Here is a 14,595-nt window from a genome sequence, read left to right on the forward strand (position 1 = left end):
AACACTGGGCACGCGAGAGTCGGACCTGGACCTTGGAGTAGTGGAAGAAGGCCTCCTGGTCCAGTGAGTTTACTTTTACATCACATGGACACGCCCGTGTACGTGAGCACCTTTTACCTGGGGAAGTTATGGCACCAGGATCACTGGGGTACGATGACGAGCCGGTGGAGGGAGTGTGATGATCTCGCCAATGTTCTGCTGGGAAACCCTGGGTCCAGCCATTCATGTGGACTTAAATTTGACATGTGCCACCTACCTAAACATTGTTACACCCCTTCATGACAATGGAGTTCCCTGGTGGACGTGGCCTCTTTCAGCAGGATAATACACACTCACACATTGTTCAGGAATGGTTTGAGGAACATGATGAAGAGTTCAAGGTGTCGTCCTGGCCTTCAAATTACCCAGATCTCAATCCAATTGATCATCTGTGGGATGTGCTGGACTAACAAGTTCGGTCCATGGCGGCTCCTCACAACCTACAGGACTTGAAGGATCTGCTGCTCTTGATGCCAGAGACCACAGGCCACTTTCAGGGCTCTTGAAGAGTACATGCCTCAGCAGGTCAGCACTGTTTTGGCAGCATGCGGGGGACCAATAGTATATTAGGCAGGCTGTCACAATTGCTGCAACCCAATTTGCCTATACTTGTACTATGCCCTAAAAGTCTTTTTTTGTGGGGAAAAAGTGAAGAAAAAAAACTTTTGCACATAGCAGAATAGTTTGCATCAATTGCATTTTTTTTTCATAACAAACTACATTGAGAACTTGTGGCTGAAATAAAAATTTTCCTCCAAAAAAATAAATTAACTAATTTCAGCAAAACTGAGTGGTGGCACTGTTACCATTGTTGACCCACTTTAATGCATCATTTCACTTCTAGTTAATTTAGTGTAAGTCATCATGAAGCCACCCGCACCCTAATCACCAGCTCTACTCTTCAGCACAGTGATAACCACAAAGTCCAACACAGAAACAGAAACTCTTTGAGACGTCAAACAACAGCATGAAACACTAACAGGTCTTTCCTTTTACTAAAAAACACATACAAATATAAATGAACAGTGCAACATTTATTATGACCGCCGCTAGCGAAAGCGGTCATATAGGGATTGTCAAAGTTTTTTTTTTTTTTTTTTTGTCATCTACTGAATTTTTCAGTAGATGACCGGATGACCGAAACACCGGGGAACATGAAATTTGGTGGGCATGTAGCCCCACTAGACTTTTACGGAAAAATTTCTTTTGGTCCCCGGGGGCCACTTCCCAACCCCCCCCCCCCCCCCCCCCGCGCTGGGCCCCGCCAAACCCAAAAAATGTTTTTTTCCTAAATAACTACCTGAACCGTGGCACCGAGGATGAAGAAATTTTTATGGTATGTTGCTCTTAAGGGCCTACATCAACCTAGCCCATAATCACTCATTTGTGATTTGCGCCCCTCCCATAAAAAATGAAAATGCAATATTATTCTGCTTTAATCGCCCCTGTCTTCAGTTGAGATGTTCAGAACTGCACCATATTTCATATGTATGATTAACTTGACATCCTCTGGGGGTATCCTCTGCTAAGTTTCGTAGAATTTCATCCATGGGGGGGTATAAAATAAATTCATTTATGTGCACATTTAGTGACTGTACACTCATCGGCCTGTAGATGGTGCTGTTGAGCGAAGGGTTGCTGGTTTAGGATGATACTGTCACACACACACATGCAGGAATACAAACAAACGCAAGCATGCACACACACTGACATCCACACGCACAGACACACACCCATACACACACATACAAATCCACATGCACAGACACACACACACAAACACACACGCGCACACACATGTACGCACGCACACATACACGCACAGACAGACACACACACACACACACACACACACACACACACACACACACACACACACACACACACACAGACAGACATGCAAATACTACTACTTTTTTTAGGTATCAGCCATATACCCGATTTACCAATACCCAATGTGTTATGCTTGGGCAGTATACTAATGAGGTGGGTGGGACATGTTTCATGCCATGTTAGATCACATCCTGAGAGTCTACGCTTTCAGAAAATATATAGACATAGTTTATATAGTTGAATCATTTTTCTCTTCATGGTACAGACCAAAATGTATTATGTGTACACTTTCTTCACCTAAATCCATAAAATCCCATTAATTTCTTCACCTAAATCCATAAAATCCCATTAATTTCAATGGGACATTTACTGTACTTAAGTGTTCTACTAGGTACAGTGGGAATGAGTTTAATTTTGTTAACATTGTTTTTTTAAAACTCTGGGACCAGGGCTACAAGATAAAAACACTTTTTTGGGGAAAAAATGTTTTTTTTTTGTTTTTTTTTTTCAGTAAAACACAACAAACCCATGCCAAAGTCAGATAACTGACTTTTACCATCAACAGGCACCTCAACCGTTTGGTAGAGGTTTGTAGAAAGTTTTTTGTAGAAAAAGACTTGCTTGAACACAATAAGTGTGTTTTTGAAACTCATTTTTGCAATACATTATATAGGGAAAACCACTGTTATGGATGTGACGTTTTCACATTATGGATGTTAAGTGTCTAAACTAATGACTTTTGATATAAAACTTAAATAGTAATGGCAAATAATTACAAAACTCTAAATTATCCATGATCCACAGGAATACTCCAGACAGTCTTTTAAAATATACAACTTATATACATAAACACGCAATACTAAGCTTGTTTCCGCCACAAAATAATAAAAAAAAGATAATTGCGACTTTTTATCTCACAATTGCGAGTTTACATCTCGCAATTCTGACTTTATTTCTCAGAATTGCGAGATATAAAGTCAGAATTGCGTGTTTTAAAGTCGCAATTGCGTGTTATAAAGTCAGAATTCTGAGATATAAAGTCAGAATTGCGTGTTATAAAGTCAGAAATCTGACTTTTTTTCTCGCAATTGCGACTTTATATCACGCAATTCTGACTTTATATCTCAGCATTCTGACTTTATATCTCAGAATTCTGACTTTATATCACGCAATTGGGAGATATAAAGTCAGAATTGCATGATATAAAGTCGCAATTGCGTGTTATAAAGTCAGAATTCTGAGATATAAAGTCAGAATTGCGTGTTATAAAGTCAGAATTGTGAGATATAAACTATTCTGAGGTAAAAAAAAAAAAAGTCCGTCTTTTGTCCCCCCCTTAGAATTGGACTTTATATCTCACAATTCTGAGAAAAGATGTCAGAATTGCGAGATATAAACTCGCAATTATGTGTTATAAAGTCAGAATTGCGTGATATAAAGTCAGAATTCTGAGATATAAAGTCAGAATTGCGTGATATAAAGTCGCAATTGCGAAAAAAAAAGTCAGAATTCTGACTTTATAAGACGCAATTGCGACTTTATATCTCGCAATTCTGACTTTATATCTCAGAATTCTGACTTTATATCACGCAATTCTGACTTTATATCTCAGAATTCTGACTTTATTTCACGCAATTCTGACTTTATATCTCGCAATTCTGAGAAATAAAGTCAGAATTGCGAGATGTAAACTCGCAATTGTGAGATAAAAAGTCGCAATTATCTTTTATTTTTTTTATTTTGTGGCGGAAACAAGCTTCCATACAATACTATGGAAGCTTGTTTCCGCCACTGAATAAAACATTTTAAAAGATAATTGCGACTTTTTATCTCACAATTGCGAGTTTACATCTCGCAATTCTGACTTTATTTCTCAGAATTGCGAGATATAAAGTCAGAATTGCGTGTTTTAAAGTCGCAATTGCGTGTTATAAAGTCAGAATTCTGAGATATAAAGTCAGAATTGCGTGTTATAAAGTCAGAATTCTGACTTTTTTTCTCGCAATTGTGACTTTATATCACGCAATTCTGACTTTATATCTCAGCATTCTGACTTTATATCTCAGAATTCTGACTTTATATCACGCAATTGGGAGATATAAAGTCAGAATTGCATGATATAAAGTCGCAATTGCGTGTTATAAAGTCAGAATGCTGAGATATAAAGTCAGAATTGCGTGTTATAAAGTCAGAATTCTGACTTTTTTTCTCGCAATTGCGACTTTATATCACGCAATTCTGACTTTATATCTCAGAATTCTGACTTTATATCTCAGAATTCTGACTTTATATCACGCAATTGGGAGATATAAAGTCAGAATTGCATGATATAAAGTCGCAATTGCGTGTTATAAAGTCAGAATTGTGAGATATAAACTATTCTGAGGTAAAAAAAAAAAAAGTCCGTCTTTTTTCCCCCCCTTAGAATTGGACTTTATATCTCACAATTCTGAGAAAATATGTCAGAATTGCGAGATATAAACTCGCAATTATGTGTTATAAAGTCAGAATTGCGTGATATAAAGTCAGAATTCTGAGATATAAAGTCAGAATTGCGTGATATAAAGTCGCAATTGCGAAAAAAAAGTCAGAATTCTGACTTTATAAGACGCAATTGCGACTTTATATCTCGCAATTCTGACTTTATATCTCAGAATTCTGACTTTATATCACGCAATTCTGACTTTATATCTCAGAATTCTGACTTTATTTCACGCAATTCTGACTTTATATCTCGCAATTCTGAGAAATAATGTCAGAATTGCGAGATGTAAACTCGCAATTGTGAGATAAAAAGTCGCAATTATCTTTTTTTTTTTTTTTGTGGCGGAAACAAGCTTCCATACAATACAGCCAAATTGCTCCATGTCATTTATTTTTGTGGAAAGCCAGTGCAGGCCTGAGCGGCGGTCATATTTTGTACCGCCATGCGGTACATCTAGTTCTCCTTGGCCAGTCCCATGCAAAGCATGCTGAGAACCAGAAATCACCCATTTTTCAAAGCTGAAAATTTCATGTAAATAAAACTTTAAAATTAGGGCTGTCAAAGTTAGCGCGTTAATAACGCGTTAACGCAAAATCATATTAACGGCACTAATTTTTTTAACGGACGATTAACGCAGCGCGTATTTTCTGTTTGACCCGTGACCCAACCCCTAGTTGGAGAAATGGAGATACACAGTGTTGGCAACTTAGCGACATTGCAGACCCCTTTAGCGATTTTTTTTCCTTCAACAAAGCGCCCAAACCTTAGTTTCTGAGAATATACCGGTACCGCCGGTAGGCTACTGCTCTCTCAGCACGCGCGCGCGCCTCTCTCTCTCTCTCTCTCTCTCTCTCTCTCTCTCTCTCTCTCTGCGTCTCACGCGGAGGAGCAGCGCTTTAATTCAGTTAAACACAGATATTATGTTGCTTCTCTAATTTTACAAATATAGCCGAAATCAGAGCACGGATATTGTCTTTAGCTTATGTGTATTTGATTTCACCAGACGACGGCTCGATTATCAGAATTTTTGTGCAGATTAACGTCTTGGAAGGGAGAGCTGGTTATGTTTATTTGGTCGCGTTTCAGTCACCATTTCAAATTCATTCCGTTGTTTGACAACAGAAACAGTAAAATATGCGTTTTATTGAGAATTTATTGAGAATTTAGCTTCATCAAAATGGGCACAGAGAGAGACTACAATGTAATAATAAATGCTAAATGTACATTTAGCATTTTCAGAAGAGCTGCCCTGTCATGCAAAAATCTAAACATTTTTGTGTTAGTAAATTGCTCAGTGCAAAGAAAGAGAAGTAATGGGAACCTGGTATTTCTTTGTTCTTTCTACATGTGTCTAATAGACATGAACAAGTTCTTTGAAAAACATCTATGACCTTTGAAACATGTCTCGTCTTCATGCTATATTGACTATGGTTTCAATAATAAACATACATTTGCATAAAGCATCTATATTTATCCATGCCCACGTTGATTAGAGAATTACAAACTTGAAAAGTATTAATTTAAGGTATATTTAGAACAAATAAAAAATGTGCGATTAAATGCGATTAATCGCGAGTTAACTCATGACAATCATGCGATTAATCGCGATTAAAATTTTTAATCGATTGACAGCCCTATTTAAAATAAATAAATATATTAACATATTTCAGTTTAAATTACACACAATATACAGTTGCGTACTGACCAATCACAGTGCAGAAGAGATGACTGACATGAGTATACGCCAATGAGAGCTTCAAGCGATTGACAGAAGGCGTTTCAAATGTTTTTTTCATCCTTTTGTTTTCTGTTCTCTCTCTCTCTCTCTCTCCCTTTATCAACAAAAATTAACCCAAGTTTGCATAAAGTTTTTTTTTATAACAATCTTCATTGAGTTGTTAGAGGAACTTAAATTGTTTCATAAATACCATGATTAGGCTACTCAACAAAATTGAAGAGTAATTTCAACATCATTGAGTTGAAACCATTTAATTTGATATATTTCTGTTCAAATAAACAGTTAGCATAGCATGTGTTAAATCTAACTTAATTAGCATGAACATTTCATGAACCATGTAAGATATTTGTCACTGTGTTGATTTGTATGTGGTTGGTGCAGTGTTCACCTTCATGTATAAACCCCAGCCCACAATGAGCATTACTTATAGCGCTTATAAGCACAATGAGCATTACTCAGAAACAGAACCCAGGACAAAAAGAAAAAGAAAAAAAAAACAAATAGGTGACATTTTCATTTCAGAAGACCACTCATGCCATTCTGTACTTCTCAGAAAGTGCATCTTAACCCACAATTCAAGCTACAAATATATGAAGAGCTCCTATAAATGCATGCATTAAATGCACAAATATATATGCTTCTTTTTAATCTGTTTTGTAACAATATGGCCATAAATCAAAACTGTTCACATTAACATATGCAGAAGAGGCATACAAGAAGCATCATGTTTGTCCTACTTACACACACACACACACACACACACACACACACACACACACACACACACTGATCGGTGATCCTGATCCAGTTGATGTTATGATCAACAATAGATAGATTTTTTTAAAATATTACTATATACATTACTACATTACTATATTATTAACTCATAAATTGTTGTGGAAGAGAAAAGTTCTCTGGAACGCTGTAACATTAACTACAGAAATAGCCACACATGTAAATTATGTACATTATTAAGTGTCCACAACTATCAGCCAGAAATCAGAAATGTCTATTAACCAGCCAGAAGAGCCTCACAATGACTTTATAACAACCAGCTACGAACAGCATTGAAACTTTTGTCTTGAGGAACTTTTCTAATTTTCATTTAAAACAATTAACTTACATTGTACGAGAAAGACTCGGGAGAAAATTGATATAACAAGCGTATATTTATCAACAGCCCAGCAAGCATAAATTTATAAAGTTCTTTGGCATAGGCCCGTCCTTAGTGCGCAATGTGAGGGTAGCAGAAGCAGCATATCCTGCCTGAAGACGAAGGCAGGGGCGCAGCCGACCCCCTGGAGGTAAAGGAAGGGACCATCTTGGTGGTGGTTGGGGAGGATGGAGGTAATTGGCAGCGTCAGCATCTGCGAACTCAGACAAATGTAAGTGTAATCTTTTATACTGCGAGTGTTAGCACATGATTGGTTAGATTGAGTCTTCCTGGCAGAACTTACGCTAAAGCTTTAATTTACTATCATCCATTAATTAAAACTGATCATAGTTATTCTGGAGAAGAAAACATTAACAGTGGGTGTTTGAGTCTGTCAAGTTGTGTACGACTTCACACAGTTTCCTTGTTAAACACACCCCTTTCTAAACAGACATAAGAGGAACGGAAACATTGTTATTTCATTCTGTTCCTGATACATGATGGATCTGCGAGTGTCTGCTGTTCTTCTTTTCGTTTTTCTCACTGGAGGTACAAGAAACAGCAAGTATTGAATGTATTATTTGGTACACTGAGGTCACTGAATGTCTCTTTCTGTTTTTAAGGTTATTCTTTCAGGTGTTACTCGTGCGACTCTGATTTAAAGGGTTTCTGTGGCAACAAGGAAGTGGAGACATGTCCAGCTGGATTCTCTAAATGTGGAATCAGTACATGGGAAAAATCGAAAGGTATGAAGTGGAAATTTACTGAAAGTGATAATATGAAGTAGAAGTATAATAGGTTAATCTCATCACATAATTGGCATTACTTGTCTATTGCAAGAGGAACATGATTTCTGGAATTGTTTCTTTAGCCTATTATATAGGAATTTTGTCTTTTTTTGCAGGTCCCACTAAGGTGTCTTTCACAGCTAAAGGGTGTCTACCTCAATGTAAACCAGGGACCATAAATGATGTGACTCTCCAGTGCTGTGACACTGATCTTTGCAATGCAGCAGGTAATGTGCTTTATTTGACTGTGTGCTACATTTACATGTATTTTTCCACAACGACTATTATAATAATTTAAACACAAGTGATTGTTCATAAGGAGCACTATATCAAATTTAAAGGGGTGGTTGATTATGATTTCACTTTTGTAACTTTAGTTAGTGTGTAATGTTGCTGTTTGAGCATAAACAACATCTGCAAAGTTACAGCGCTCAAAGTTCAAAGCAAAGGGAGATATTTTCTTTATGGCTTTTTTAAGGACAACAACTGGTAGGGACAACAATCACTAACTCTAAAATTTACATACATCCCGCCCCTGGGAATGCAATTTAAAGATTATCATGACAGAATATGCTATATATGCTATAATATCAATGACTAGAATATAGTTAACTCCACATCAGCTACATAAATTCATCAACTAACCATTCAGAAATGTCCTGTTGCTCTACATGTTGTTACTTCTTCTTGAGTCTCTCCATAATTGTCCTACTCCAGTTTAAACATAAAAGGCAGAACAGTTTTTGTTTGTCTGTGTGAGGTAATGGAAGCTGCCTTCTGTGCCAGGAGCAACAGCTCATTTGCATTTAAAGGGACACACACAAAACAATGCGTTTTTGCTCACCCTCAAAAAGTGACAATTTTAACATGTTATAAAAATATCTGTGGGGTATTTTGAGATAAAACTTCACATACACACTCTGGGGACATCAGAGACTTATTTTACATCTTGTGAAAAGGGCATTATACCCCTTTAAAGAGTAGTCAAGAATAGTGGAAAGCAGAACAGTGTGAATAGAAGTTTTTGATTTAGTCAAATGCTTGTGAATAAATTAATCAACAATGAACATGCAATTTTTATTAAATATTAGTAGTAGTACTAATTAATAGCAATATTTTTATCATGTTTTTTTAGATGGAATGTATAAGGGAAGCTTCTTCCTGCTCTTCTCTCCTCTGCTCTTCTACTTCCTGTTTCAGTGAATCCAGATTCTGCTCTTCAGATTCTACAGCAAACACCAGCGAATATGATTCACATTCTGATGCATTGCTGTACTTAACTGAATAAAGCTTGTTTGTTCCTCCACTGATTGTTGTATCATGATTTGAGGAACTCAAAATATGCATTTTAGTAAACAAATATGAAACAAATATATTGCATCATAATTAAGCAGATTGTCTTTATAGTCAAATAATTATTCATAAAATAATTAAAGCACAACATTACTTTCATACACAGAAAAAGAGAAATGGGTTTTTTATTTGGAAACAAATCAAAATTCTGTCATTAATTTCTCACCCTCATGTCATTCCAAACCCATAAGACATTCGTATATCTTCAGAACACAAATGAAGATATTTTTGATGAAATCTGAGAGCTTTCTGTCTCTCCATTGACGCAACTACCACTTTGACACTTCAAAAAGTTCATAAAGAGATCATAAAACTAATCCATATGAATTTAGTGGTTAAGTCAAAATTTTCTGAAGAGACTTGATCGCTTCATATGATGAACAGACTGAATTTAGGTTTTGTTTACCGGTAGCCTATATAATATTAATATGCTATACTTTATTTTATCACTTAGAAATCAAAACTCAATGTTTTGAGAAAAAAATAAATTTTCACCCTTGCATTTGTTTATTTTGTAAATATATACTGAATATGCAAACAAGTCAAGTTCCCTTTTGAGAGGTCTCTCGTATTGCGTAAGGCTAGCTTACGCTATGGGAACACTCCTTTTCTCGAGATTATTGAAGCAAATCTTTAAAATGCATTTTTTTTTAAAAAGCGGCAACTGCACAGACCTATGGCGAGGCGGCTCAGATGCGCGAAGCAATCGACTTATAGCTATATAAGCACTCATTCAGCCATGGAATTCAGATTTGATCTCCTTCAGCGAACTCACCACTTCGCTGATCTCTGGATAAGAAGTCTTCTTCGCCGCCGTCGAAAAGCCTTCAGCAGAACAAGCCACCTGCCTTGCAGTTCTGAGGACGCTGGCTTTCCTGGTTTTCAGAGACCCGCCCCCTTCTTCCCAGAAGTGCACAACGAGCTGACGAAGTCACGGAAAGCACCACACTCAGCTTGCCTAATGCCTTCCTTCTCCTCGACGCTCTCAACTGTAGATGGCGCTGCGGAGAAAGGTTACGAGGCGATTCCTCCACTCGAGGAAGCGGTGGCCGCACACCTCTGCCCGCCCACCGCTACAGGATGGAAAGCCAAAGCGACGGTCCTGGAAGCCATGAAGGGTGCCCCATTCGAGCCCATTCGATGTCTGCGGACCTGTAAGAGAGCGGGCGATTTGCAAGTGCTATAAGTAAGCTCTTCCTGCCTTGAGTTTGGGCCTAACGACTCCATAGTCGTCCTTAAGCCAAGGAAATAAAAGTATAAATACTCAAGTCCGGCATTCCATACATAAGTCAAGTCACCTTCATTTATATAGCGCTTTTAACAATATAAATTGTTTTAAAGCAGCTTTACAGTGATAATAGGAAATTACAGTAACAGAGACTGTTTTGGCTTTACAGCGGCTCTAGGATAAAGTTATTGTCCAGCTTAAGTTAGTTTTGATTGATTGATTCACTTCCGTTGCGAAGATCATTAGTTATTAACTTAGGGGACATGACAATAACACAACACCGTTCTCTTATCAGTTATCTCTGCGCAAACCTACACAACCTCTGTGCAAACCTCTGCGCAAACACCGATGTCGCGCACATGCGCATCACGTGTTTAGTTCATAGGTATGCGCGTTTGAATATATATGTGCGCAGGCGTGTAGTCCTTCTTTACAAATCAACTCTCAACAAACTACTTGTCTGGCCTTAGAAATTTATTATACAGAATTATTTATTGGGTCCGTGTAGCCACGTTATGACTCTGTACAGATTTTTACTCTGTAAAACGACAAAGTTTTATCTGTACAGAGGTAAAGGGAAGGGAAGGAGGTATTCACAGGGGAGAGACTAGTTGACACTTCAGGACTGCATTGTCATCGCGTCCAGGCGCAGGTCCTTCATCAGATCAGGATACAGCCTGGATCCGGCGGACTGTGGTAAACCTCAGATAAACAGAGAGACTAATATTAGCGTAGACGCCATTCTTCTTATGATGTAACAAGTACATCAGGATTTATGGGAAGTTTCCCGGGTTCTGGCTAACCTAATCTATGCAGCCTAACATTGAATTATAGAAGTCTATAATGTGTTATGTGCAGTGGCGGTTCTACATTGAATTACACCCTGGGCGAGACCCCCTGCGAGCGTTCCCCAATCCCCCCCCATATAATTTTTCTTACCCCATTGGCAGATCATGTTTTGCTTGTTTTTTTTTATTTCCCCAGAAAACAAGACTTAATATCTTATGTCATTTTACTACTTTAGTAAAGATTTCTTATCTTTATTTAAGAAATGTTTGATATTTGGACTGGAAACAAGACAAAAATACTAAGTAAGAAAAGCATTTTTTGCAGTGTAATAACTGAACTTGTAACAGTTTTGTTGCAAAGCACAATATTATGGTGAAATTAGATCTCGTGTTTGAGTTAAAACCGAATTATTGTTAAGCATAGCAAGAATCATAGCAAAAAGGTTAACAAATAAGAGTTATATCCACCAATTAATATTGCCCCTTCATGCATGACATGGATACCGTAATCATACAGAGAAAACATAGTTGCATAACTTTATCTTTTGCTCGTTTCTAAATTGGGCACCTGATGGCTTTGACCTTTCTTGTCCATCTCTTATTTGGCACTCGACATCGACAATCAACAGATTTGAACTGTAATCCGCGCCCGCGCCCCCTCCCCTTTCCCCTTCTCAAACAAACAGCTTCTGTGCACGGCATCTTCTCAGCAAGCAGGGGCGCCTGCAGCTGCAGGGGGCGCAAATTTGCCAATTCCCCGCACAGTGAAATGATAGATAATAGAAAACTGCTTCGCGGCGCAGATTATTTTTTAATATTTTTTTTTCTGCTCGTGCCGGCGGCACCGCCCCCCAAAAAATGCCTACTGGTTATGTGTATGTGTTTTTAGTCTAGATTTGAACTGACAGAGTGTGTCTGCTTCCCGGACAATGTTAGGAAGACTATTCCAAAGTTTTGGTGCTAAATAGGAAAATTAAACGCCTAACTTTACTTCCCTATATTACTATTTAATCCTAATCTAATTATGACAAACTATATATCGTTGGAAAGTTCTAAGACTCCTAAATAGATATTTAGGACTGTTTTTTTGTTATAAATTATGTAGGAACAGAAATAGATGAATTTATGACAAGAGTGCACCTCAAAAAATCTACGTAATAACAGGAGTTCTGACCTTCGTCACAAAAAGTTGATGCACACACTTTTAATAATTGATATGTTGATTTTTATGCTAAAATTTCATTAGAAAATATATAATCTAGTATTTGTCAATAAAAAAATATAAAATAATATTATCTTCTAAAAAGTATAATATATATATTATCCTCTAAAATATTGTATTATATTTTTTTATCGCTTTTTTTTATTATATTACATATTTTATTTGTTATCATAAATTAGGTATCATTTGAAAGCTTATGATCTCAGAATTCATCCGGTGAAAACTTTTTTGAAATTGGACATTGTGTTACCATAGAAACGGTACTCTAAATTATTTTATCAGGCTCCTCCCCTTTTGGGCATCCTTATGATTCATAATTTATGATCAAAATATTTTCTAATCTTGACAAAACACATATTGTCAGAAAGGTCTGAGTCTCAAGGTTCCATATTTTGTGACAGAAGTGATATTTGGACAGAAATTTATTAATTTATTATGGTAGAATGCATACAGTAAAATTCAATGGAATTCAATGACACCCGGTGGCTATGTTTGGTAATACGCCTAAACAAAATCTCATGGGAACTTCATTTTTTGTGATATCAACTTCAAATTTGGAACACAACTTGGTTAGATATTTGGCTTTGATTTTATAGTAATTTTTTTGTAAAACATATTTTGTAAAATATATATTTTATATAAAATAAAAATATTAAATAAATTATATTTGATTTAATGTAAATTTAAACTTCCATAACTTTTTCATACTTTATTTTTTTGAAGTGCTTTCACTTCAGCAATAATCTGCTATTTTTTACCTTTAAAACAAGACCAAACTTAGGTCTATACTCCAAAGCATTCTTGAATTACAACCATTTAAGCTTGAATAGTGCATTTTAATGTCCATTCTCAAAAAGGGGGGTGACAGTTAAGGGGTTATAAGTAATCAGCAATATTTTAAAATCTGTACGTTGTTTAATAGGGAGCCAATGCAGTGTTGACAGAACTGGACTAATATGGTCATACTTCCTGGTTCTGGTAAGAACTTGAGCTGCTGTGTTTTGGACCAGCTGTAATTTGTTTATTAAGCGTGCAGGGCAACCACCCATAATAGCATTGTGCTCGTTGTACCACGGCGTTTGACTATTTTCTTTAATCTTCTTTAAGCGCAACGGAGCAACTGTGTCTAAAGTGCTGGAAAAGAGTTAAAAGTTTCCGTCACAATATCGAGTTCTTCTAAGCTATCTGGGATGCTGAGATGATGAAACTGATCAGGAAGATTATTAATAAAGCAATCTTTAGTGGCAGAAGTGATAGGTCTAACATATTTGTAACATGGAGTCGGCTTTGCAGCCTTGGCTAAATGAAGTTTACACAAGATTAGATAATGATCTGAGATGTCATCGCTCTGCTGCAGAATTTTTAATGGGATCCACATTAATTCCACATGATAATATTAGATCTAAAGTATGATTATGACAATGAGTAGGTCCTGACACATGTTGTCTAACTCCAAAAGAGTTCAGAATGTCTTTAAATGCCAATCCCAATGCATCTTTTTCGTTATCTACATGTATATTAAAATCACCAACAATTAGGACTTTATCAAAGAATTTGCTGACTTTCTATCAGAGTTAGTACTAGCTGCAGATAAAGTCTGTATGGTGCTCTGGTGGCCTGTATACAGTAGCCAGCACAAATCTCAAACGTGATTTATCCAGTTACGTTAGATAGCGTTACATTAAGCACCAACACTTCAAAATAATTATATTTGAAGTAATTAGTAATTCTGAAGATATTACTATAAATTACAGCAACATTCTGCAACAATCCAAATTCTCTGGATTTAAACATTGTTGGAAACATTTGTGAAACATTTGTGATAATGTAATAGCTCAACAAAATATAAAACATTGTTTTTGAATATTGTGCCTTTAATAATTTGTATCATAAAAAAAAACTTTTAAGTTGATTAGCCTACTCAAAATAAATAAATAAATAAATAAATGTTCAGAGTAATTTCAACAT

The 14,595-nt window shown here is 36.6% G+C and overlaps 1 protein-coding gene across 1 annotated transcript; it reads left to right on the forward strand.

Moving 5' to 3' along the window:
- Window positions 1-7,746: 7,746 nt before the first annotated feature.
- On the forward strand, window positions 7,747-9,298 carry LOC308705642 (candoxin-like). Its single transcript, XM_081390737.1, has 4 exons — window positions 7,747-7,797; window positions 7,872-7,994; window positions 8,153-8,263; window positions 9,172-9,298. Exons 1-4 carry the CDS (start codon window positions 7,749-7,751, stop codon window positions 9,237-9,239), a joined length of 351 nt encoding a protein of 116 aa, XP_081246863.1. The 5' UTR covers window positions 7,747-7,748; the 3' UTR covers window positions 9,240-9,298.
- Window positions 9,299-14,595: the final 5,297 nt, after the last annotated feature.

This window comes from Scardinius erythrophthalmus, assembly GCF_964197995.2.
Source record: "Scardinius erythrophthalmus genome assembly, chromosome: 17".
Taxonomy (NCBI): Eukaryota; Metazoa; Chordata; class Actinopteri; order Cypriniformes; family Leuciscidae; genus Scardinius; species Scardinius erythrophthalmus.